Below are 27,135 nucleotides of genomic sequence, written 5' to 3'. Positions count from 1 at the left end.
TATAAGTCGGGATCTTTCCAGAGCCTCAAGCAACTTCAGCTTTGACGTCAGCTGACAGCAGTGATGTCAGCCAACAGCAGGCTTTAGCTTGCTGTCGGCTGAAAATGGGTCACAGGAGTGCAGAACAGAGTGCACTCCTGTCATCCATAGAAGTAGGGTCAAAATAGCTTAGACCATACTTCTCCTTTAAGAAGTGGTGCCACCTGCAGGATATATAAATACCCTTAAAAAAAAAAATTAAAGGAACACTTTGAAAACACATCAGATCTCATTTGGGAAAAATATGCTGGATTTCTTTACTGATATAGACTGGGTAAAGTGTTAGGAACAAAAGGATGCCACATCGTTTGATAGAAATGAAAATTATCAACCTACAGAGGGCTGAATTTAAACACCTCGAAAATCAAAGTGGAAAAAATGATGCAACAGGTATTTTGCTGAAATTTAATTGCAGCAACTCAAAATGGTCCTCAGTTTGTAGGGCCCCCATGTGCTTGAATGCATGCCCGACAACGTCAGGCCATGCTCTTAATGAGACAGATGGTGTCCTGGGGTATTTCTTCCCAGATCTGGAACAGGGCATCACTGAGCTCCTGAACAGATTGAGGTGCAACCTGGCGGCGTGGGATGGATGGAAACAATGTCCCAGAGGTGTTCTATTGGATTTAGGTCAGGCGAGTGTGGGGGCCATTCAATGGTATCAATTCCTTCATCCTCCAGGAACTGGCTGCATACTCTTGCCACATGAGGACAGACATTATCATGCACCAGGAGGAACCCTGGACCCACTGCACCAGCGTAGGGTGTGGCTATGGGTCCAAGGATTGCATCCCAATACCTAATGGAAGTCAGGGTGCCATTGTCTAGCCTGTAGAGGTATAAGCATCCCTCCATTGATATGCCTCCCCAGACCATCACTGACCTACCACCAAACTGGTCATGCTGAACGATGTTAAAGGCAGCATAATGTTCTCCATGGCTTCTCCAGACCCTTTCACGTCGGTCACATGTGCTCATGGCTAATCTGCTCTCATCTGTGAAAAGTACAGGGCACCAGTGGCAGACCTGCCAATTCTGGTGTTCAATGGCAAAGGCCAATTGATCCCTACGGTGTCGGGCAGTGAGAACAGGGCCCACTAGAGGCTCTCAGTCCACCCTCAGGAAGTCTGTTTCTGATTGGTCAGAGACATTCACACCAGTGGCCTGCTGGAGGTAATTTTGTGGGGCTCTGGCAGTGCTCATCTTGTTCCTAATTACACAAAAGGAGCAGATACCAAGTCCTGCTGATGGGTTAAGGACCTTCTACAGCCCTGTTTAGCTCTTCTAGAATCTCCTCCATACTCTTGAGAATGTGCTGGGAAACATATTGATGAGCCATGCTGGAGGAGTTGGAGTGCCTGTGCAACCTCTATAAGGTCCAGGTATCGCCTCATGCTACCAGTAGTGACACTGACCCTAGCTAAATGCAAAACTAGTGAAACAGAGTCAGAAAAGATGAGTAGGGAAAAAAAAATGTCAGTAGCCTCCACCTGTAAAACCATTCCTGTTTTGGAGGTTGTCTCATTGTTGCACATCTACTTCATCTGTTGTTCATTTCATTAACACTAAAGCAGCTGAAACTGATTAACAACCCCCTCTGCTAACTAACCGACCAGATCAATATCCCAGGAGTGTAAATGACTTGATTCTATACTCTGATTAAAAAGTGTTCCTTTAATTTTTTTTGAGCAGTGTATATTAGGGTGACTTGTTTGAAAAAATAGTGCTAGGATTGAAGGCAACTGTTCCCAAAAAGAGAACTCTGGTCAGGCAGCATTTCTCTAATTAGATTTAAAAAAAAATATTTCTCTTAAGTTTATCAAGGGCTAAAACTTCAATATGCTATAAAATTCGGCCTGCGTTTTGACGTTTTGGATTATGTCTAGTGTTTGGACTCCCTGCACAATGCAGTTTTCTAATTTAGGATGAAGAATTGAAATACAGGGGCAAGCTTTCCTCAGTCCTGCATAATCCCACCTACTTCCAGCATTGCTTCAGTTTGGTCAGCAAGCAATATCAGAGTGAAAGAGGGGAGGGACCCGTGTCCTGTGATGTACTCGAGAAAATAATTCTACAGATAAGTCAAAAATCCTGTTTTCTTCCTCGTAAGGAGAAGAGTTAATTTAAAGACCACTGGAATGATCCAAAAGCAGTCCCATAAAGTGGTGGGCAACAGCAAACAATGACTAACAGGCTTACCAACAAACAACCTCTTAACAACAGAAAAAGTGGAGTAAACAGAGAAGGTCCTCACAGGGTCACCTAGAGGAACTTCCAACCAAGGAACCAAGGCCTAAATAGCAAAACTTTGCAAACATATGTGCAGAAGATCAGGTGGCAGCCTTACAGACTTGGGAAATGGAGGCCTGATGCTGAAAAGTCCACAATGACACTTCTGGTGAAATGAGCCTTCACAAGTAACAGGGGAATCTTCTCTTGCAGGTCATACATCTAATGATACGTCTAACGAGTCATGATCAGCCAAATCCACCTAGCAATGGTGATTTGGGAGGCAGCTATTTCCTTTTGGAAACCCTCAGATAACACAAAGAGCATCAGATTAACAAATCGAGGCCATGGCTAAAAGATGGGTTGGCACAGTCCTACCAACATCCAGGCAGTCGAGAACAATCTCCTTAAGATATTTCGGGATGAGACATAAGGAAGGTAACAACTATGGTTTCAATGACATTTCAAGACCATAGGCAGAAAGAAGTTCTGTGGTCTAAAAACTACCTAGTTCTTCAGAAGAACATGAAATGGCTCCTGACATCAGGCTGAAAGTTCAGACGCACTCCTGATCAAAGTGATCGCAACAAAAAAGGCAACCTTGTGGAAATGGAGAGAGAGAGAAATTTCCAGAATAGGTTCAAATGGTGATTTCAGAAGCACCAACACCACCAGGTTGAGGTCCCATGGAGTCAATGAGGAGCATACTGGTGTTACAATGTGAGACACCCCTTGTACAAAGGATTCTAACCAAAGAATGGCAAGCTAGCAGTCTCTGAAAGAGCACCACCAATGTAAAAAAACTGACTCTTAATAGTCCTTAGGGCCAAGGACTTATCCAATCCTGACTGAAGAATAAAATCTGTGCCATAGAGTATTTCCTAGAATGAAGCTTCCCCTTCTCGCACCAAGCAAATTATGCTTTCTATGTGAGTAAACCCTGGTGGGATAAGGGCTTACTGGCTTTCAGCGAGGTGCGAGTCACAATCCTTTTCATTAACACCCAGCAGCCGATAAGCAGGATGGAATATGGCACCTTGAGAAAGAAGGTCTAGACAATCCAGTAGGGGCCACAGAGCGCATGCTAGGAATCCAAATCTCATATCTGAGTACTACGCCCTCCTGTGCCAATTCGGTGCAATGAGAATCACTGGTAAGCCCTCTTTCTCTATCCTCCAAAAGCAGGCGAGGAAGGAAATTGGGTAGGGGAGATGCACATAAATCAGGTTTAACTGATTCCAAGGGGTGACTAGAGTATCCATCCCAAAGGTCTGAGGATCACTGGATCTGGACATGAATGCATCCAGTTTGTTGTTAAGATGGTTACCAGTAGGTCTGCGTTCTGCGTCCCCCACTGGAGATAGAGTAAGTGAATCATCTCTGGGTGGAGAAACCACTCACTAGGATCCAGCTGCTGACAGCTCAAAAAAGTCAGCTTGACAATTTTCCATTTTCGGAATGTGCACTGCGGAAAGGGCCGGAACATGAAGTTCTGTCCAAGTCTGAATGAACTAGGCTTCCCGAATCCTGGTTCTGACTTCTTTTATGTATGCAAACGCTGTGGCACTGTCAGATTGGAGCGAGACTGGCAATCCCTGGAATAGGGGGTCCAGTGCTGAAGTCTAAGATAAATTGTCCTGAGCTCTGGAACTTTGATGGGCATTTGTGCCTCCTCTTATAACATTCCCTGTACAAACAGGCATTACAGGACACCTCCTCAATCTGACAGTCTGGTCTCTGTCATCAGCATCTTCCACATCCAAACTCCACAGCGGGGCTAGATAGCCACCAAACCAAGGAGACCTTGGTGTTGGTACTCAGACGCATAAGGCATCAGACAGTCTTCTTGTCCCATGCTGTCAGGATATTGAGTTGCAACATCCTTGAATAAAACTGAGCATACGGGACTGCCTACCACTGTACTTTAGAAAGAAGCTTTTCCCAGGGAAGGAAAACGTATGCCAGGGGCATGTCCAGGACAAGGCCCAGATACTCAAAACAGTGCAACAGTTCCAAAGTTTACTTTTGAAAATTAAGGACCCAGCCAAATTCTGTGTATGCACCATCTGTTGCACAATGGCCCCAGGGCCATCCACTGATCGCTCTTGCATGATGATGGTCGAAATATTCCAGAATGGGAATGCCCCTTGTTCGTGGAAGTGCTAACACCAGGGTCAGCACCTTTGTAATACTCATGGTGCCAAGACCAGGCCAAAAGGGCAGAGCCACAAACTGAAAATAAAGTTTGCCTACTGTAAAACCCAGGTAGCGCTGATCAGGTGATAAATGGGGAGGTGAAGGTAGGCATCCTTGATGTCCACCAAGGCCAGAAGTCTCCCCAATGAAGAGAAGTAATCACTGACTATACAGATTCCTCCAGAGTCCTTGAACATGCAGAAACTTGTTCAAGCACTTTAGATCCACAATGGGCTGCATATTATTTAGTCTTTGCACCTTGGATTCTATACTAACTGTAAAACCTTTCTGGTTCTGGAAAAGGGGTAAAGGCCACCTGATAACATACCAGGTCCAGTGCAGAAAACATGTGAGGCAAGATGCAAAACTTCAGCTTAAAGCCTCTGAATACATTCTGAATCCAGATATTCAGATATCCAGAATCCAGATGTCCAGAGACATCATAAGTCTGTACAACTGCAAGGTGTCCCCGCCCACTTGTAGAAGTGGGGGTGCCCCTTCAACTGGGAAGAATTGTTACCCATCTTGGAAGGCTTGGGTTTCCAGGATTTTTTCCCAAAGTTACAATGTACATTACATCGGAAAACCAAACCTGCCCAGTCTTCACTTCTCCAGGATCAGGCTACTCCACAGAGTCTTCAGGGACTGAACTCTGCCACAGAAGACCATGGGCATGGACTTGTATAGCGCCCTGCCAGTTAATTCACACGATTGAACCACCTGCCAATTTGAGCGCTACATGCAGCATGCAGTGCAACCAACATCTTCCCTGTTCTTGCACAGTATCCATATACAGCCCTTCTAGGAATTATAATACATAGGGATCCATCCAGAAAACTGCTGCTGCTTTAACAGCATCTAGGCTCAGCAGCCAGATGCAGTTGATAGAAGATAAAGTGTATCTGAGTGGGAAAGACTCCCTAAGCAAAAAGAGAAAGGCCCTATGGAGAAAAACTGAGGCCATGCTAGTAGTGCCCGAGTTATACAGGGCAGAGTCAAGCTTTACTATCTTCCAGTGTCCAATCACCTAGAGGCTGAACATAATCCGAAAGAATTAACTCTCTTGCAGTGTACAATTAAGAAATATTTAACTCAAACTAGTCCTGGCCTGGCTGAATGGTGCTTTAGGTAAACGTTCCAGCTTGTTGAAACTACAGCAGGTGCTCCCATCTGGAACCATATTCAGGAGGGCTGGATTTTATCACTGCAGCTTGTAGGCACACAAGGTGTCCAAAGCATCACCCATCATCCAAGAACACCTTTTACACAGAACACTTTCTTTTTTTGCTGGTTCTAACCTGGCTTAGAATATTTGCAAATAGGCTCCTTTGAGATGTCTGCATTTTAACTTATGATTGGAAACAATGTGCAGCGAACAACTAAGGCCTCATTCACAAAGCCGTACAGATCCATACACAAGTGTGAAGGGCAGCCTGCCTGTGCTCTGATCAGATCTGCACGGATGTACACTCAGGGATGAACTTTGAGATTTGAGCAGGTCCATCCTTCCAGTCAGCTGCCTGTCATTGATTTGAAGAGGCTGCCTGCATGGAACACCTGTGCATTCTGAGCAGGTGAAAATGTTCCTTCGCACGGGTTACAGATTGGTACATCCATGTGAATGAGACCTAAAGAGGAAAAACCTGCCTTTTTGCGTTGGCTGCCTGCAGGCACAAGCCTACTGTACCTAATCAAAAAAACGCAACTGGTATTCGACACTCCTTGACTGTTAAGTGGTGGCACAGTCAGAACCTATTTGTTGGTTATGATCATGCTAAAGAAAGATATGCATGTTAATATGGGTTACCACAAAAGTGCTGTCATTACATATATCTGCCATTACCAACATTACTCATCCATAGTGAAGAGTGGTACACAGAGAAGCAATAGATTGTTACTTTTAAAAGAAACTAAGGAATAAAATCTTTGTAATCAAGAAAAAGGACTTCTATAAACCAAGATTTAGGCGTAAAAAAAACAAAGAAGAAACAGCAACAAATGTGTTGTCATACTTACAAATGGTGCTATCATCCCCCGATATGGAGGGAACTGTTGGGGAGCAGGGGGAGGTAGCCCTGGACGGGGGGCTGGCTCATTGCTGGGGGCGTGTGCCGTGTCGGGAAGCTCACGGCCATCGCCATCCAGGGAGCCTGGAGCCAGCCCCCCCCTCCCGCCCCCGTCCCTCCAAGAGGTGGCATCTGTGGAGAAGAAACAGCAGGCACTCAGTAAAATTGACTGCATAACACCTCTTAACATACAAAAGTGGAAAAATAACCAGATCTGACAAAAAGAGGGCACTAGAGGGTTAATTAATGATGGCCTAGATCAGTGGTTCTAAACCTTTTTCAGTCAAGGCACCCTATAAGATTATACAAAATCTCGAGGCAACACGTTCTAAAATGTAAAAATTAAACTAACAACTTCACATAATGCAGCAACATCCACACATGTAGGACACCCGACAGAGGGGATTTATTATTCTCCAAATCAAATACACCTTTGCACACTTGAACTGACTAGTGTTTCAAGGTTTCTATTCTTCCTCAGTAATGTGACCCCAGTGCTAATGAAAAGGGGCAGACAAGTATGCTGTGAAGGGGCTTGCCGTCCTCCTTAATAATCAATGACGTCATTGGCTGTTTGGGTGCCAGTGGATAGAAGGTTGTAATTGTACACAATGAAAACCTGTGGCTTTGTGTAACTGAAAGGCAGGCTTGGTCCACTCACTGACTTATACACGATTTTTGGGCAATTTTTCATCATTTTGCCAAGGCACCCCTGAAGAAATCGGAAGGCACCCTGGTTGAAAAAGAATGGCCTAGATAACACAAGACACAAAAACACACAGTCAAGGCGCTCCAGGGAGGCCCTATGAAAGCAGTCTGTGGAATCAACTGTGTGGGGTAGATGCACTAATCAGAACCCAGGATCCACAGGAGACAAGGAAATATAGTTAAAATAATGCTTTAATGAAAGGAAATTAAATGTCTTATATGGTGCTGTGCACCCAGCTGCTAATTGAAAGACCCAAACCAGTGATGGAAAGGATGTGCCTGAGGGGCTGTAGGAATCCGTGGCTGAAGGCTGCGATGGAGCTGCAGGTCAATGACAGACCACCGGTCGCAGCACAGGGATCGGAGGATCTCGTGTCCTTGGGAGTAAGGTCACCGGAACGTGGGAGACAGCCACACACCATGGGCTAGCAGGGCATATGGGAGTGCACCAGAAGGATGGTTAAAAAGTCAGTAGAGCAAGGATAACATGTTTTGAGGCATGTCCCACACTCTATTTCACAGACTGCTTTAATTGGACCTCCCTGGAGCTCCTTGACCGTGTGTTTTTGTATATTGGTTTTACCACCATCCTGGTGGTCACTCTAAGGCCACCCAGACAAGTCCACACATACCAGGCTCTGCACCTTTCTCTAGCTGTTATGGATCCACATTGTAATACTGCAGTATAGCGCCTTACATTCTTTTATATGATAGATAACTCAAGGGGCTGCTATAAGGCTTCTGTCATAACTCGGCTGGTTACACAACATAAGGAATTCTAGTATACAGCCTGATGGAAGCCCCACATACACAAAATCAGCCTTACTCTGGGGGCGGAGGCTTGGTCCTGGCCCATACGACACAGCGGAGGTGCTCTGGTCTTGCCCACTTTTGTCCTGGTCCCCAGCCGCCTGCAGGGTTGGAAATTCCTCGCGAGAGAATGGCGAGAGTTGGCTTGATGCCTTTCCACCTACAATGACAGCAAAAGAAAAAAGGGACACAAATTACAGTATATCCAGCTGATATATATATTGTAAGGGGTTAGCTCGGTAGTGGGTGACCCCTTGGGTGGGTTCGTTACACAGATAGACAGCCGAGGAGTGGTTGAAAACAACGGTCTATGGTTTATTGTTCCAATTTGCTGGAAACAAGTGCAAGCATCCAAACAGCATAAATCAAACAAACATAAAATAAACCATGGCCACTTGGGGCGTCTACCTTCACAACACAGGAACCTACCTATGGTGTCTGTCCCAACCTACTGCTGGGCAGACACTGCTGGTCATACAGCAGAAGACCAATAGTCTATTTGTTTTCTTTTCACACAGAAAAAGTCAACACCACCCCACCTTCAGAAGTCTCTCAGCTCACTGCTCTCCTTAACGCACAAAGCCTCAGGATGCAGCAATCAGTAGTCATCCTCTGGATAACTTATAGAGGTCTTAATTGCCTCATTCTGAATAGCTGAAGCTTTCCAACGTCCTTAAACCTTTCTGGCTATCTCTGCAGCCGACACCTGATAGTAATTGGTGAATTGTCTAAACAAGGCAGAAATGTATCTCCCGTCTGTGACAACACCCACAGATTTACCTGACTTCCTGTCACAATATATAAATATATATACACACATACATACACAGGCAACATGTCATGGCCTCCCTTAGAGTAGGACACTCTATAGTCTAATGAAATTATAATGCTGCACAAATCAAATTAACTTTATAGATCACCATTTAAAAAAAAAATAAAAAATCATATTCCTTAGAATAGCAAAATCCGAACCATCCAATGACCTCCTTAAGATGGGAACCATTATCCGCACTCGAGATCAACTGACTATAGGCCAGGCTCTCTCTAGGTTTGGTCTTTCATTCAAAGTAAAACAAACTTTTAAACATTAATATTAAAGTGGCTCTTTTGTCAGAAAATGAAGTCTTGCTGGATCACTTCAGACTGGCCGATTTTGCAGGTATCGCCATGTAAAACATTTATAGGTGTCCATACATTTAAAATCCAGTAATACATCGTTTCACCTTGCTCTGCACATGCTCATTTGCACTTCCATTTTAGACACTGCGGAGTTTGTAGAGGCCGATCTGCTGACATCCTTAAAGCAGAATTAAACCCTCCTATCCTTTACAGCCAAGGACGTTACTTCTGTTTAAACCGCAAATGCCATGGCGCTGCACAGGTGATCAGTTATGACACCAGCCATTTGACGGTTTGACAGTTTGATTGAGCACAAAGCAAATGGGAGTTAGCAATCCCGGATTCCAGCAATCCCGGATTCCAGGAATGTAAACTGTTTTTTTAACCGTTAAGTCAATGGGTTTAGTTCCACTTTATGATTTACTGCTGTTTGGGGGCTCTGGGCCTCAGTAAAATGGCAGCCACCAGATAGAAGCAAGTTGTTATGGGTAAAGTTCCACTTTAACCTCTGAACCTTAAAATGTAACTTTACCCATAACAACTTGCTTCTTGCTGGAGGCTGTAATTTTGCTGAAGCCCACAGCCCCCAAACAGCAGTAAATCATAAAGTGGAACTAAACCCATTGATTTAATGGTATTAAAAAAAAAAAAAAAAAAATGGGATTTTTGACTTGCCATAAAATCCATTTCTCTGATGTTTATTGATGGACACAGCTCCTGATCTTCATAACCATTGGGTTAGACTGCCCCCTATGTCCCAAAGCAGTGTTAAACATGAGAGGTGGGAACCGTAAAAAAATTCCCATGGCTAAACAGTAGCCAACCAGGCAACAGGAGCTCAACCAAAAACAACAACAGGAGCTGACCTGAATAAAACAATACACCCTCAAAGAGGACCAGGTCCCCTAAACAGCAGCCTGCGAAACCTTGCGGCCAAAAGAAGCATCTACAGATGCCAACACATCCACTTTAATAAACTTTGTAAAAATGTGCACTGACGACCAGGTGGCCGCCTTGCAAACCTGTGTCACTGACGCCTAATGATGGAAGGCCCAGGAGGGACTAAGCGCCCGAATAGAGTGCGCCTTGACAGGGAAAAGGAGGAACCTGACCCCTGATGGAATAGGCCTGAATAAAAGCCTGTCTGATCCATCTGGAAATGGTTGCAGAGTAAGCAGACAACTCTTTCCGAAGCCCATCCCTGAGTACAAATAGTGAATCTGACTTTCTAAGATTCCTTAGCTGCCAATTGCCTGGGCCACATCCAAGGCATGCAAGGCAATTTCCTTTGGATGTTTAGGCCTGGGACACAGGGAAGGCAACACGTCTTCATTCAAATGAAAAATCAGAGACAACCTTTGGGAGGAGCGACGGACAGGGGCGAAGAACCACCTTATCTCTGTGAATCACCAGGTAAGGAGAACGACAGAATAACGCTGCCAGTTCCGACACCCTGTGCACAGAGGCAATAGCCACAATAAAGACAACTTCTGAGATAACATAAGCAAGGGAATCTCCCAAAGATTCTCAAAGGGAGGCTTCTGGAGGACCGAAAGCACCAAATTGAGGTCCCAAAGCAGCAACGGACACCGCACTGCAGGAGCCAAATGTCAGACACACTGGACCAGGGAGTGTGTGGCCAAGGGTCAGTGGAAGACCGCCAAAGCTGACACCTGGCCCTTGATGGTACTCAAGGCCAATTTCTCTTCAACACCCCATTGAAGGAAGGTCAAGATCAGAGCCACTGAGGATGAACTTCAAGAGACTCACACCACGCAATGTACGTCTACCACGTACAATGGTAGATCTTCCTAGAAGTAGATTTCTTAGCTTTTAACAGCGTAGGAATCACTGACTTAAATAAACCTCTTATCCTTCAGCACCTGGCATTCAACAGCCAAGCCGTCAAAGCCAGCGACTGTAAAGCAGGATGGAGGATTGGTCTTTGGGACAGCAGATCCTCCCTGAGAGGAAACCTCCAAGAAACGTCGGTGACCAGCCGCAGCAAATCAGTGTACCAAGCCGGGCAAGGTCAGTACAGAGCCACTAAGATTTCCAGAATCCCTTTTGCCTCAATCCTGCGTAGAAGTCTTGGCAGAAGCTTGAGAGGAGGGAAGGCGTAAATCAGATGATACTGACCCCCACGGGGCCAACAGTGCATCTGTGGCATCTGCCAGAGGATCCTGTGACTGAGCCACAAACCTCTGCACCTTTCTGTTGAGCCAAGACACCAACAGATCCACCTCAGGGGTGCCCCACTGGAGACACAACTGATGAAACCCATCCGGATGAAGGCACCACTACCCTTGGTTCAACGCCTGCCTACTGAGGTAATCTGTCTGCCAGTTTTCAACCCCGGGAATGTGTATGGCGGAGAAGGCTGGAACAAACCATTCTGCCTACCTTAGAGACTGCAGAGTCGTGTCCCATTTGGCCAGAATGGTCCTGACGAAGCGTGTGTCACGCACGCGAAACACGTTGACGTCACACGCTGGGCCCCTTCCATCCATCCACTTTAGCCACACCTGAGCTGTTCATCTCTGCGGACACCGGCAAACCATCACGGGGCTGACTTCCGGGCCGAAAACAGGAAGTGATGCACAGCATCAGGGGACGGCGGTCCCAGTACGCTCTTTGAGTGAGGGCGCGATAGGAGAGTGCCATCTACAGCGAGATAGGACATTTACAGAGGAATGAGGAAGTGCGGCAGCAGCATTTGCAGGAGTATCGTGTAGATATCGAGGGGCTGGTAAGAGAGACTTGGGTCCGGTTAGGACCCTGCTTACAGTGTATACTGTCTGTGTGGACATTTCAAGTTATTGACCAGCACACCGCCCCCTCTTCCAGCCTTTTTGAGCTACAATACCCTGGTGTACTCTTTTCCACTGATTAAAGTTGCTTTATCAGCAGCCTGTCACTTTAGCGCCATGATACGATTACCCATGTTCAACTTACCAATGTCATAAGGATTCCTGCTCTATCCATAGGAAGACGTCTGAGGGTCCCTCCCACGTAAATTTGCACCTAAATCTGTGGACTGCATATATTAACTTGATTCGTTGAACATTGGGTGCAATACTCAACTGTCTGCATTGATCTCAGCCCACTCTCCTCCCCCCTTCCCTTTTTTTTTCCATTTTTGCACTTTATGGACCTCTCAATGCTTATATAGAAGGGATAGAGGACTGTTTTGGAGCCTGTTCACTAGATGGCCTTTCCACATTTTCTCTACACTCCCCTCTATGATGCCATGTATGCCTTATATTTATGAGGACACTGCCTCTAATTTGCATAATTTGATAATTTAATGCCAGCTACTGGCATTACTTTGCACTACCAATCCAAGCATTACCAGCTCTAAATCCGGTCTTGATACTAGAAATATATATATTTCTTTTTTGCACTTACAGGAACTGCGCGTGATTGGCTGTGGATGGATGGGTGGATGGGGCCCATTGATGTGTGTGTTTTTGTATGAGCTTGTGTGACTTGCTGCCTCAGCAGGTCCACTGGTCTCCATCATTTTCTACATTTTTAGCATGTGTTTTCATTATTGTCTTTGATTGCACTACCAATAAAGTTTCTTTTTGCAGTTGTATACCAGAGTTGAGCCCATTTTTTGCAACCAGTTCTGAAGTGATTGTCTTCAATCCCTATTTTTTTATTGTGTAAATCAGATGATACTGACCCCCACGGGGCCACCAGTGCGTCTGTGGCATCTGCCAGAGGATCCGGTGACCGAGCCACAAACCTCTGCACCTTTGAGCCGAGACACCAACAGATCCATCTCAGGGGTGCCCCACTGTAGACACAGCTGATGAAACACCTTCGGATGAAGGCACCACTCCCCTTGGTCCAACGCCTGCCTACTGAGGTAATCCGTCTGCCAGTTTTCAACCCTGGGAATGTGTATGGCGGAGAGGGCTGGAACGACTACCTTAGAGACTGAAGAGTCGTGTCCCATTTGGCCAGAATCTCTCTTACCAGGGATCTTGCATGGTACTGTGCAAACAGAACCGCCTCAAAAAGTAGACACGATCAGGCCCAGGACTTGCATGTAAGTTCCGGAGGGATGACTATCTGCTGGACAGAAGGAGATGAATCACAGCCTGCAGTTTCTGGAGTTTGTCCAAAGGCGCACTTTGACCAAGGCCAAATCCAGAATCAGACCCAGATAGTCCAGCTTTGTGGACGAAACCAGAGCAGACTTCTAAAAATTCAGAATCCAGCCAAACTCCCTCGGAGTTCGTATGGTGATTTCCAGGTTGTCCACCAGAGCAGTAGGAGACACCACTCGCAGAAGGAGGTCCTCAAAGTAGCCCAGTACCGCGATACCACGTTGGTAACAAAGCTAGCACCAGGGCTAACACTTTTGTGAGGTCCCAAAGAGAAGAGGCGAAACCAAAGGGTAACGCCACAAACTGATAATGAAATTTACTTCTGAGACGGGCAACTTTCATCCCTACAGACACTTCAAAAAGAAAAAAGAGCAGTGAAATGTAACTTTTGTGAGCAACTGCATGTTCTCAGCAAGAACTCTGAAAATGTAACAATACAAACTCTATACAGAGTTTTTAAAAATCTATGGATGATTTTATCTATGTATTCCCATCTATGGTGAATCTAAGGTTTTAAAACTATGCAATATGAGAACCTACTTAACCATCTCCATTTCGGGCCAATTCGAACATCTCTCATACATGTAAAAATCTACATTTTTTGCTCAAAAATTACTTAGTGCCCCCAACATTATACATATTTTTAAAGCAGAGACCCTGAAAAATAAAATGGTGTTTGCTGCAATTTTTTGTCGCATGATATATGCGCAGTGGTTTATCAAGCGTAAATCTTCAGGAAAAAACAAACACACTTTAATTAATTTTGCGGCACACAAGCACAATTTAATGCCCAATTAAAAAAATAGCAGATGCTAACATGTTTTAGTGGGTGCACAGGTGACCAAGCACATTAGGAGTTACATACCATCTCCTGGTGCTACATGTGTGGTACTGGCTTGTGCCCAAGTCTTTACCACGACGGCGGCTGGTTGGGGGGGCTGAAAAAAAAAGAAATACAATATTAAGCAAAACGTTTTTTCAGGCGATTTCAATGCATCAATTAAAAAAGCAATATTTTCCATGTGGATAAGGTGAGACAGATTGTCAACTCCACATTCAGTAGACCACCTGTACCTGGATTTGAAGATAAAGGCCACAAGCTATTCCTAAAAAGATTCATAAAGAGCTACATGACATTACCTCTTGTGGAACTGGGGGGCGCTTCGGCTGGTTTGATGCAGACGTCTGTGAAGCCTGCGGTGGCTGCGACTCCGGCTGCGCTGCTGGAGAGACATCGGTACTGAAGGAGAAAATTAATTGGGGAAAAAATTATTAAAATAAAGGTAAATTGAAGTTGAGGTGAACTCTTACTTTTTGTAAAGCAACCCAATCAGTTTACAACTGAAATGAAAAACATTTTATTGGGTCTGTCTCTCTATATTACACACACACACACACACACACACACACACACACACACACACACACACACACACACGCAGCTCAAAAAAATTAAAGGAACACTTTTAAATCAGAGTATAGCATATATTTAAGTTAACTCCTGGGATACTGATGTGGTCAGTTAATTAGCAGAGGGGTTGTTAATCAGTTTCAGCTGCTTTGGTGTTGATGAAATTAATAGCAGGTGCACTAGATGGGCAACAATGAGATAACCTCCAAAACAGGAATGGTTTTACAGGTTGACGCCACTGACATTATTCCTACTTATCTTTCTGACTTTTTTTTTACTATTTTTGCATTTGGCTAGGGTCAGTGTCAGTAGCATGAGTTGACACCTGGACCCTATAGAGTTTGCACAGGCAGGTCAACTCCTCCAGGATGGCACATCAATAAGTGCCATTGCCAGAAAGTTTTCTGAGTTTCTAAGCACAGTCTCAAGAGCATGGAGGAGATTCCAGGGGACAGACAGGCAGTTACTCTAGGAGAGCTGGACAGGGCCGTAGAAGGTCCTTAAACCATGAGCAGGACCGGTATCTGCCCATTTTTGCAAGGAGGAACAGGATGAGCACTGCCAGAGCCCTACAAAATAACCTCCAGCAGGCCACTGGTGTGAATGTTTCTGACCAAATAATCAGAAACAGACTTCATGAGGGTGGCCTGAGAGCCCAACATCCTCTAGCGGGCCCTGTGCTCACTGCCTGGCCCTGTGGAGCTTGACTGGCATTTGCCACTGAACAGCAGATTTGGCAGGTCTGCCACTGGCGCCCTGTGCTTTTCACAGATGAGAGCAGGTTCACCCCAAGGACATTCGACAGACCTGAAAGGGTCTGGAGAAGCCGTGGAGAATGTTATGTTGCCTGCAACATTGTTCAGAATGACCGCTTTTGGTGGTGGGTCAGTGATGGTCTGGGGAGGCATATCCATGGACAGATGCACAGACCTCTACAGGCTAGACAATGGCCCCCTGACTGCCATTAGGTATCAGGAGGTAATCCTTGGACCCATTGTCAGACCCAACGCTGGTGCAGTGAGTCCTGGGTTCCTCCTGGTGCACGACAATGCCTGGACTAATGTGGCGAGAGTATGTAGCCAGTTCCTGGAGGATGAAGGAATACCATTGAATGGCCCCTACGCTCGCCAGACCTAAATCCAAAAGAACACCTCTGGGACATTATCTTTTGGTCCATTGGATGCCACCAGGTTGCACCTCAGTCTGTTCAGGAGCTCAGTGATGCCCTGGTCCAGATCTGGGAGGAAATACCCCAGGACACCATCCGTCTTTCATTAAGAGCATGCCCAAACTTTGTCAGGCATGCATACAAGCACGTGGGGCCATACAAACTACTGAGTACCATTTTGGGTTGCTGCAATGAAATTTCAGCAGAATGGACTAGCCTGCTGCATCATTTTTTCACTTTGATTTTCGGGGTGTCTTTGTATTCTGCCCTCTGTAGGATGAACTTTTTTTTTTCCACCAAACAGTGTGGCATCCTTTCATTCCTAACACATTACCCAGTCCATATCAGTACAGTTATCCAGCATGAGATTTTTCCTCATTCAGATCTGATGTGTTTGCAAAGTGTTCCTTGAATATTTCCTAGCAGTGTGTATATATATATATATATATATATATATATATATATATATATATATATATATATATAGTTATTTTTTGTCTTTTTTCCACATAATTGTTGTTTTCAGCTGCATAAGGGGCTCAGTGAGCTAGGAGGTGAAGAAACAGCAGTGCACTGATCTTTCCAGTGAATGACTGCGCAGGCAGCACAAATCTGCCCATTTGAGGACAGGCAGGCTGGTCAGTTTAAAATAAGAAAGCAGGGAGACCGGCAGGAACACCAGATATTTGTAATCAAAGGAAGCAATACAAAAAGAGAAAAAGGGTACTTTTTTAAATACAAGTACTTGGTACAACGGGCACATAATAGGAATATGAAATGTTGAGGTCAAATATTATTTAAATACAACAGGATAGAAATACGGTATATGGAACTGCTGACTTGGGTTTTAAAGATGCCAGCCTCAGAGTTGTCATTCTGATCCTTGATTCCACTGTCAGAGTTAACACCTTGGAACAGGTATGTGTATACTGAATATATCTTGACATGTAGCCGGTTCCATATCTGTTCATTGACACACCAAGATTTAGAGCTCCTACCATTAAGACTGAGTCAGCAATGACAGCTCCCACACTTCTGTCTGAGCAGTTTCCTTTCAAAATGTAATTTATGTTCAATTACAATAACCACCTCCTATTTTCACTCTTTTGGTCTGCTACATATACCACTGATAGGATTCCGTTACATCAGTTTGCTAAGAGGAGGCAGAATACCCGTTGATCTGGCCAGAAATCCAGTGGGCTCCTAACTTTCTGTGCACACTGCCTCTGATGCGCTAAAATTTCAGGCAGTGTTATCAGCCCTGTTCAAAACAACTTCCCCTATGTTATAGAAATTAGCAGATAGGGAGATGTTCTGTAGCCCAAACACCCTTCCAGTTCTTGTGTCACAACGCTGACTCACCAGAAACACAGTACACTAAGTTAGCGCTGTCACCATAACACTTGAAGGATTAAGAGTAGAAAAAAAAAGCAAAAAAGGAAAAGGCTGAGAAACTGAAAACAAACGCAGCATCTAAGGAGTGGTATGCTGCAATATTTTACTTCTTTTTCCTCGACTTTATATACATTTTAATATTCGAGTAAAAATAAAAAAAAATGCAATGCACCTGCTTAAGTAAAAAGTATCACGAAATAGAAAATCCTGCTCATGAATAATATAACCTCATCCTCCACAATAGAAAACACGGCAGCTTCTCACCTCTTTGGCTCTGTTGTATCCTGCTTGCTTGCCCATCCTGATCCGTCTTTGGGAACTAGTGAGACATTTGGGTCATTCCCTTTGTTTTCTGCTTTCAGACTCGGCAGGTTTGCTGGGGGGGGCATACGCCTGGCAATGGCAACTTTACCGAGACTCTGCAGGCCATGGCGGGGGGCGACTAAGAAGAAAATTAAGGGTAAAATGTAAATTTCAATAATAAAAACAAACCGAATGAAATCTGTAATAGGCCAAAGAAAAAAGTTAAAGAAATCTGAGCTAAACACAGTGAGGTTGATTTACTGAAACTGGAGCATTCAGAATCTGGTGCAGCTGTGCATCGTAGCCCATCAGCTTTTAGTCCTTTAGGCCCCTTTCACACATGCTGTCCGTTTGTCAGTTTTTCATCCATCCGTTGACGGATGAAAAACGGACATCAATGTATCTCTATGTAAAAACGGATGACAACGGATGATCATCAGTTAACATCCATTTTCATCCGCTTCTGTCAATGTCCGTTTTTTTGAACGGATGAATGCCCTATTTTTCATCCGTCAAAAAAACGGATCGGATGAAAAACGGATGACAACGGATGACAACGGATGAAAAACAGATAACTGACGAAAAACGGATGAAAAACGGACGACAACTGACGAAAAACGGATGGAAAACTGATACTCTTTGACGTGACTGAACTGAAGAACTGAACGGACCGTATGTGTGAAAGGGGCCTTATTCACACGGATGTGGTGCAGGATTCACAGCAAATCCTTGGTTTCCTGCATCGCATCACAATCACAGTGCCTTCATGTGAACTGCAGGGGATGTAAATGTTGCAGTGCGGTCAACTGAATTGGATCGCATGGGTAGGAACACCAGCAGCAATGGCCTAGATTAGCCCAACAACATACGACTTGAAGAGGTTATTATAATTGTTGCTTTTATTCCCATATGCGGATACGCGTTCCTTTTAATAGGTTTGTATAAATAAAAAAATCACATTTTATTATGTCTGAGTAAATTATTTGAGTACCGGGATAGTCCATTCTTCCCTTTTTGTGGGGGCAAAGTAGGGGATGCCCCTAAATGTTTACAATTATTTGGAGTCTTGGAGGATACCTAGTTAAGACCTGTGTATGTGGAAGGTGTTCTGGTGTCACGGAGGATCCCTGTAATATAAAACGCATGCTGACATCTCCTACATTAGAAAGTCATATCATTCAGGTAAGCTATGTTGTCCATAGGCTATAAGGTGGAGGATCACTGTGGTGTTGTCTGAGTGACAAGATCTGCAAAAGGTTGAGCTTAGGCGCTACACGTTTGCACTGTTTATTTCATTTTTGGATAGTGGACTTTATTGCACAGATTTGGACTTCTCTTTTTTTTTTTTAATTGCTATATATCACACGACTCCATAGCCTGTGGCATCACATGGAGCAGAACAGAAAAGAAAACAAACCATCTAACAATTCTCTTACCTGCTGGTTTCAGCACCTCTAAGGACTTTCCCTTGTATGTATCAAACAGGTTGAGGGACGAGTACTTCTTGCCATCCTTCCCTTTTGCAGTCTGCCCCGGCCGCTCTGACATTGCGGGGGAAGCTCATTGAGTAAGGACTGGAAAACCATATAAAAAGAAAAAAAAAGGAACTTTAGTGGGAAAAAATTGTAAATCTGGAAATGTAAAAACTTTAGAAGATCACAAACAATGATTCTACCATGCCAAGGAGCCAATTGCAATTAAATAAGCCCTAATCTGCCGCTATTGCAAGCTATGTACATAAACTGCTTTGATGTGGCAGCTTCAGTTGTTCAGTCGTAGTTGAAATATCGTTGCCATGATTGTAGTCTTTACCATGTCTAGTAGAAATTTAGTTTTTGGTCACCAAGTCCTTCTGATCTATCTGCCTGGAAAAGCTAGCATTTATTCAGTCTTGACACTACTCTCTTCAAAATGGTTGCCCAGATACACCTAGCTAGTAGATTAAATCATCACCCTCCTTATTGTGGCTAACCAATGTCAGTATGGAATATAACCCAGGAATATTCTCACTCTTGAGACGCCTACCAAGCAGTAAAGAGAGAGTTCAGATACAAATCAATGTACCCACTGGCATAGGAGGGCAGTCAAATGTACAGGCAAAATCCATCTGACAACATGCAGCAACAGGCTGAATATTGACTTGTACCATAGTGGCGGACAACAAGGATCAGACCTAAAGTAGAATTCCAGGTTCGCTTTGACTTTAAATATTTTGTTTGGGCCAAGCTGGCTAAAACAATTTCCAACACTAGCTGATGCTGGGGGTGCTTTAACCACTTTACGACCGCCCACCGCAGTTGTACTGCGGCAGGCAGCCGCTCCTGCGCAAACCGCCGTAGGTATACGTCAGTCGTGCGCAGGCAGCTAGGGGGCGAGCGTGCGCTTCCGCCCCCGCTCGTCAGCGGGGAAGCCGATGCACGGGGCAGGCGGCTCCGATTGCCGCCTGACACCCGTGATCGTTCCCCGCTGAGAGAGAAGAACGATCAGCTGCTGTAAACACAGCTGACCGCCTTCTCCCTGGAATGATCACAAAGCCCCTGTAATCCCTCTATATAGGATCACAAGTCTCTATGATAATTTCACAAGCCACGCCCCCCGTTAGAAATGCCCCTAGGTACACATTTAACCCCTTGGTCACCCACACTGTTAACACCTTCCCTGCCAGTGTCATTATTACAGTAACAGTGCATATTTTTAGCACTGATTACTGTAGTAAGGTCACTGGTCCCCCCCCCCCCCCCCCCAGTGTCAAAATGTCAGTCAGGGGTCCGATCTGTCCACTGCAATGTAGCAGTCCCGCACACACAAAAAAAAAAAAAAAATCGCAGATCACCGCCATTACTAGTAAAAAACAAACAAAAAAGAAACAAAACAAATTATATAAATCTTTCCCATAGTTAGTAGACATAACTTTACGCGTATTGTGATTTTTTTTTTACCAAAAATATGTAGCAGAAAACAAAAATTGGTCTAAAAATGTTTTGAATTTTTCATTTCTTTTTTGGGAATGTTATATAGCAGAATGTTAAAAATATTGTTTTTTTTTTCAGAATTGTCGCTATTTTTTTGTTTATAGCGCTAAAAATAAAAAAAAATCGCACAGGTGAGCAAATACCGTCAAAAGAAAGCTCTGTGTGTGTGGGGGGAAAAAAAAAAAAAAGGACATCAATTTTATTTAGGAACTGCGTTGCACGACCGCGCAATTGTCCGTTAAACTAACGAAGTGCCGAATCGCAAAATATGGCCTGGTTATTAAGGGGCAAATCCTTCCAGTCCAGAAGTGGTTAATATACTGTAGTATACGGCACCATGTATGGGCAACATCCCATCTGCTGCCAAACTAAATAGAGTTGGCCTGAATGCTTCTCCGAAATTCAGGTAGAGCCTGCATCTTAAACTTTTGTCTATTATGCTTTAGGCCTAAAGTATAAGCCTATTGTTAATGCGTTTAGGCAATTACACAATACCACATAAAAAAAAAAGTCTCTGCCCATCAGGACAGGAAATGAAAGATTACATCTCGTACTCAAGGCAACCCTACAGTATAGACCAGCTTTATAACATAAAATATAAGATGCAATGTAAGAAAATAATGGAAAACAATCCAGGGTGGTAGTCTGTGGGTGCCACCCAGAAACTCAAGAAAAGGGGCAAGGATAATCCGCCATCTTCCTCCTTGTCCATGACACACGCCACTTGGAGAGCAGATTTAGTGGCTTCTTTCTTGGCCTAGGAGACTAAGAAGACCAGAGTAGTATGAGCCCAAAAGTCTAAAGACGGTGTTTTGGTCCCCAACAACTCACATTGTCGGCCTGATTCAATCATGCAGAGTGGACCTGGAGGCCTCCTCAATTTTATGGGGCCCTAAGAACCTTCAGTCAATTATCTGCCATTCTCATTCTTGGGCAGACTTGAGGTTTTGGAGAAGCAATCTAATGGTTATCATATGAAAAACCCTTTCCAGAACTGAGCTGATAATGTCCTCGATCTGAGAAAGGACAACAATGTGGGCAAGAAAGAGGATTTTTTTCCTTTAAAAACTTTAGGAGAATATAATTACCATTTTATTTATTTTTTATACCTGTTTGAGACCAAGCGTCTCTGTCGGCTGTATTGGTTTCAGAACAGACAGGGATAGTAGGAAGCAATTTATTATTTGCAAGGCAAAACGACAGAACAAGCACTTCCAAGCTATACTGTAACTTAAAGCGGTTGTAAACCTAAAAAAAAAAAAAAAACACTGCAAGACAAAGGCATAATGAGCTAGTATGCATCGCATACTAGCTCATTATGAATTACTTACCTTAGAACGAAGCCCCGACACGGACCCCCGGACACCGCTGTGGGAGCTGACATGATCCCTCAGCGTCTCTTCCGGGTTCGGCGGCTCCGGCGCTGTGATTGGCCGGAGCCACGAGTAATTTTCCAGCAAGCTCCCGGCAAGGAAAGCTGAAGGTCCGCCGGACCTTCAGAGCGCATGCGCTGCTCGCGTGAGCGGCTGCATACAGTGCAAATATCTCCTAAACCGTACAGGTTTAGGAGATATTAATTGTACCTACCTATTATAGGCTTACCTGTACTTAAAAGTGGAAAAAAGCGGTATACTACCGCTTTAACCTGCGTATTATCGGTGTCGAGTCCAAGACCCTTTACAGATCTGCCTGTACAAAGTGAAAATGTCTTTATTTCACATTTCCTCTGACAAATAGCCAAACAGGTATATTAAGAAGGGCAGAAACCAATAATCAGAGAGCTACTAATCTATTCCAGCACCAAAGTTGTGCTAAAATCGAAATGTACATTCAATTTACCTCAACACTCTTGTCAATGGTCTACAACCACAGAAGCAAATCAAATGCAATATGGTTTTAAGTGCTTCTAAGTGGTTTTGATTTGCTTTAAAATTGCTCAGTGATCTGCTTTTGCATTTACAATGACTTGCAAGCAGCTCAGAGGCAACAAAACCTAACCAGCTCATGTATGGGAGGAAGCCCGTAAAGTGATTCATTTCTAAATGCTCATTTTTTTTTTTAAATAACCATCATGTTATACTTACCTGCTCTATGTAGTGGTTTTGTACAGGGCAGTCCCGATCCTCCCAGCCCTTCGCTCCCGAGAGCCCCCAAAGCAAGCCTCTTGCTTTGGAGGCACTCGTGCGTGCTCCTGAGCCAGCTTGGTCTGTCCATAAGACACACAGGAGCGTGGCTTGACCCCACCCCCTGCTTGACAACAGAAGGAGCCAAGGGGCGCCGCTGCAGTGTCTGAGCCAATGAGGAGTTAAGAGCGCTGCTTCTCCCGTGCACATCGCTGGGTTGAGATCTGACTATTTTGGGGGGCTGCATGTAGAAGGTTTTTTTTTTTTTCAAATATAATTTTATTCAGGAATTCAAAAATAGATACATTAACATTTTAATATGAAACACATTGCCAATTTAACATTTATTATAACAACTCTTTTACACTTTACTTATCTTATATTCCTTTATTATTTTCTTTTTAACCCCCATCCTTCCCCCCTCCCTTCCCTCCCCCCTAACCCGCCCCCCCCCCCCCAAAAAAAAAGACAACTTATTATCAAAAATATTCTGCGACCAGTGATGTAAAGGACCGATTACCTCCCATATCTTATTTTCCTCAGCTTATAGAAGGTTTTTTTTTACCTTAATGCAGTGAATGCAAAAGGAATAAAAATTCTTCTGCCTTTAGAACCACTTTATTATAAACGGTCCTATTAAAAGCACACACAGACAACCTCACATGGTCAGCAGGCGGACAGGAGAATTGTAAATTCTAAAATGTGTGCAGTGTAACTTACTTTCTCTCCTGCATCACCAACCAAATTCAAGGAAGGCATCAATCCCATTGGTTGTCATGTCATTAGTGCTTCCCTGTGCAGCTTTAGAGATCACAGAGGTAACATCATGACGTAAGGCACACTGATGTGGTGATTAAATAACACACTAGTTCTCTGTCACTATCACTGCCTACATAGCCGCTGGAAGCTATGCTAGTTCCAAGGAATCATGGGACATAACTCAGCCATACTAAAAGACTAAAGTGATACTAAAGTCCATTTTTCTTTAGTTACAAATAAACACGTTATACTTACCTGCACTGTACAGTGGATTTGCACAGAGCAGCCAAGATTCTCCTCTTCTGTGCTCCTTGCCCCTCCTTCCTGTTGAGTCCCCCACAGCAAGCAGATTGCTATGGGAGCACCCGAGCTGAACCGCAGCTCCATGTGTCCATTCAAATGGAGCCACGGCCCAGCCCCGCCCCCTTTCTCTCCTAATTGGCTGACTGACTTTGACAGCAGCAAGTGTCAATGGTGCCATGCTGCTGTCTCAGCCAATGAAGAGGGGAGTCCCGGGCAGTTGAGGTAAGTATTAGGGGGGCTGACAGGGGCTGCTGCACACAGAAGGCATTTATCTGAAAGCATAGAATGCATAAAGATAAAAAAAAAAAACTTCTGCCTTTACAATAACTTTAAGTTCAATGATTGGACAGAGAGAATGAAATCTTTCGGACAATGACAGGCAGAGAGATCACTGCCCATCCTTGTGGGCATATAGGGACTAGGACTCCTTTGATACAGTACATGGGGGGACTACACCTTCCTCACTCACTCCTATGCAAAGAAGAGACAGGACCTGCTTGCAGAATGCTGGCATCTACCCTCTATAAGATTGGAAATGGCCCAATTACATCTAGACAGTTGTTTGCCTCCATCACAAAATTTATGACCAATCTAAAAAAGGAATAAATATAGAGAAGTCATTTTGCAGGTCAGATAACAAAAGGAACAGAGTAATACCTTTAAACTACAGCAAGCCTTCAAGGCACTAAGTACCTTCCTCAGGCCAATTAGAGAACGTACTCGTGGCACAATGGAAGATTTTATTACCATCATACATTAACCGAAACTATAGTCAAGGCAATGCTCTTAGCCAACACGGCAAGGTCATTTTATCAGTGCAAGTACAAACACCTAGAAACAAGATGTCCCTTTTTATTCTTAATTTTCCCTTCAAAGTTGAGTTTAGATGCACCCACCCACCTTCTGAGTCTCCCTATTGGAATTCTAATGTACTGGATGGCCTCATAGGGAGGTACAGACGTTTATAAGAAAGTTCAATACTTGTATTTAAATTCAGCTTCATTTGCGTCTGGATCTATTAAATCCACAATCCTCGCCAAGACCCCCTGATGTGTCTCAGGAAGTTGCAAGGACCATTCACAAAGCGCTGTGCAAGCTCTTGTGTCCAAGATGGTGGCACCAGTGACTTGCAGAACCCACTGAGGGAAGAAGGCGCTGCACCCCAGGCACTGGTAAGTACCTGATTTTTAAAAAAAAGTTAGCAGCTACAGCATTTTTAGCTCCGGACTTAAAAAAAAAAAAAAAAAAACAGAAGTTACTTTTTAAAGCCGCTATAAAAGGTTTAGCGCTGGGAACTCTGGGAAGACATTCCATCTGCTGCAGTCTTCAGCAGAATCAACAGGCCAGTGATTGAGTCAGCAAATAAGCACTGTCCCAATAGGGGACATGCAGGTTAATTAAAAAATGATGATTGCTGATAGGTTGCTATGGGATAGGAGCTTTTGCATTACGTTTTATCCTTTTTTATAGCTCATTACAGAGGGTGTGCATATGGTCTATTCAAATCTGAATGATAAATGTGCTTACAAGGTCCCTAACCGAGTCAGACACAAACATGTTGCAGGGCCATTCTGGGTAATTGTCAATTAACCTACCTGTATTTTTTAAGGCTGTGGAAGAAAACCCACACAAACCCTGAACCAGGCTCTCTAGGAGCCTGCCCTTGACCCCCATCATCAGCGCAGTGTTATAGGGGGCCAGAGAAAGAAAACAGTGCACAGCAGGGGACATGGTCATCTGACACTCACGGAAGTGTCATGTGTGGAAGAACCTTCCTGAGGCTACAGCGCTGGAATGGAGAAGAGAAAAACATCAATGAAGAGGAGAGTATATACAGACACAAGTACGGTGACCTGAATTTTATTGCTATTACAATGCTAGTGTCATAAAATAAAGTCTATGCTATGACCATAGAGCTCCATCAAGCGGATCCACCTGCTCAGTGGGGAATATTTCCGCTGATCCCCGCTGAGCAGGCGGGTGTCAGGTCTGTGTCTGCTCCGCTATGCAGAGCAGGAACAGACACACCCCCTGTTTTCTTTGGGGCAGTCGGATGGAAATGGACCGTCTCTACGTTTCCATCCGACTGTCATCCGATCAGCCGGATGAATGGCCTACGTATACCCATCTGTCTGTTTTTAGCAGACGGGATTGAATCAGATGCCAGCGAACACATGTCTGCTGACATCCGCCATGCCATAGAGAACTATGGATGGTCTGATTGGGTCTGCCTGAAAAACAGACAGGTGGACCCAATCATTTCACTGGTGTGAAAGGGTCCCCTACAGAGAGCATACCACATTAACAACAAACATACAAAATAACAAAAAAAAATAATTATATTTTATATATATATATATATATATATATATATATATATATATATATATATATATATATATATTATATATACACATATACATACACACACACACACACACACACACACACTTTTTAATTAATTTCATTAATGGTGCTGACAAGCCCCCCTATGCAGTAGGAATAAGGCCAGTGACCGGTACACTTTGTGCTAATATCAGGGGCCTAATAGACCCTTGATGCTTCTAATCCATACAGATCAAGAACCCATGTCTTTGAACGCCAAATCCATTAATCTGGATACTTGTGAAAAAGCAGCGTCCGGTCTCGGTATCTTGTTACTGCCGCCAGGTCTTCTTCAAAGGGAAAAAGTCTTTGACGAGCTTTAGGGAACAAATGTTTTCTCTCTGGGTCCGACCATTCTTTTTTAATGGAATCAGATTAGAGTGTACGAGGAAGATACGCCTCCCCCGCCCCCCGTTGGCTTAGAAGAGCAAATAATCGCTACTATAAGGGGTTCATTTATTCTGTGAAACAGTGAAAGTAATAATAGATATTACTTATATCACATCTATCCATCTATCTATCTATATTTTATACACCCACTAGTAGGATATATGGGCATTTTAACTAAGAGTCAGACAGGAAGCTATATGAAGGGTGGGAGGGAGATATAAATCTTTTATATTAAAGTAGTAGTAAAAGCGGAGACTTTTTTTTTTTTTTTTCTTTCATGTATATGATCATTTTAAATAAAATGCACAATACTGGTAAGTTTCATTTTAATGTAGTTTTAATGCCTTATATTACCTCCAGTCTATCAGCCTCCACCTTCTCTGGGTTCAGATGCTGATCTTTAAAGTGAGTTTATTTTGTTAATGACAATCATGTTATACTTATTTGCTCTGTGTAATGGTTTTGCACAGAGTAGCCCTGATTCTCCTCTTCTGGGGTCCCCCACCGACGCTTATGACTCCCTACTCTGGGGTCCCCTGCCAAGTGCAAAGTATAATATAGAGTTTCCCTATAGCAGGGTAAAAAAAAGCTTCTGCCTTTAGAACCACTCATGTCTTGCCCAGGACTACATGTCCCATGAC

At 44.0% G+C, this 27,135-nt stretch overlaps 1 protein-coding gene across 4 annotated transcripts in view; it reads right to left on the bottom strand.

Annotated features, from left to right (window-relative positions):
• PRRC2A (proline rich coiled-coil 2A) overlaps window positions 1-27,135 on the bottom strand; it is a 184,656-nt gene that overhangs the window by 124,850 nt on the left and 32,671 nt on the right. For all 4 annotated transcript variants that reach the window (XM_082264592.1, XM_082264593.1, XM_082264594.1 and 1 more), the window contains exons 2-7: window positions 18,999-19,136; window positions 17,524-17,701; window positions 14,426-14,525; window positions 14,151-14,223; window positions 8,065-8,208; window positions 6,481-6,662 (exon numbers count right to left, since the gene is read on the bottom strand). In XM_082264592.1, the coding sequence (XP_082120718.1) occupies window positions 6,481-6,662; window positions 8,065-8,208; window positions 14,151-14,223; window positions 14,426-14,525; window positions 17,524-17,701; window positions 18,999-19,110 (789 nt within the window). In that variant the 5' untranslated portion in view covers window positions 19,111-19,136. The remainder of the gene's footprint in view (window positions 1-6,480; window positions 6,663-8,064; window positions 8,209-14,150; window positions 14,224-14,425; window positions 14,526-17,523; window positions 17,702-18,998; window positions 19,137-27,135) is intronic.

Source organism: Pelophylax lessonae (assembly GCF_965119305.1).
Source record: "Pelophylax lessonae genome assembly, chromosome: 7".
Classification (NCBI taxonomy): Eukaryota; Metazoa; Chordata; class Amphibia; order Anura; family Ranidae; genus Pelophylax; species Pelophylax lessonae.
Note: the sequence above shows the minus strand (reverse complement) of the source record. Positions and strands in the feature narration are given on the sequence as shown.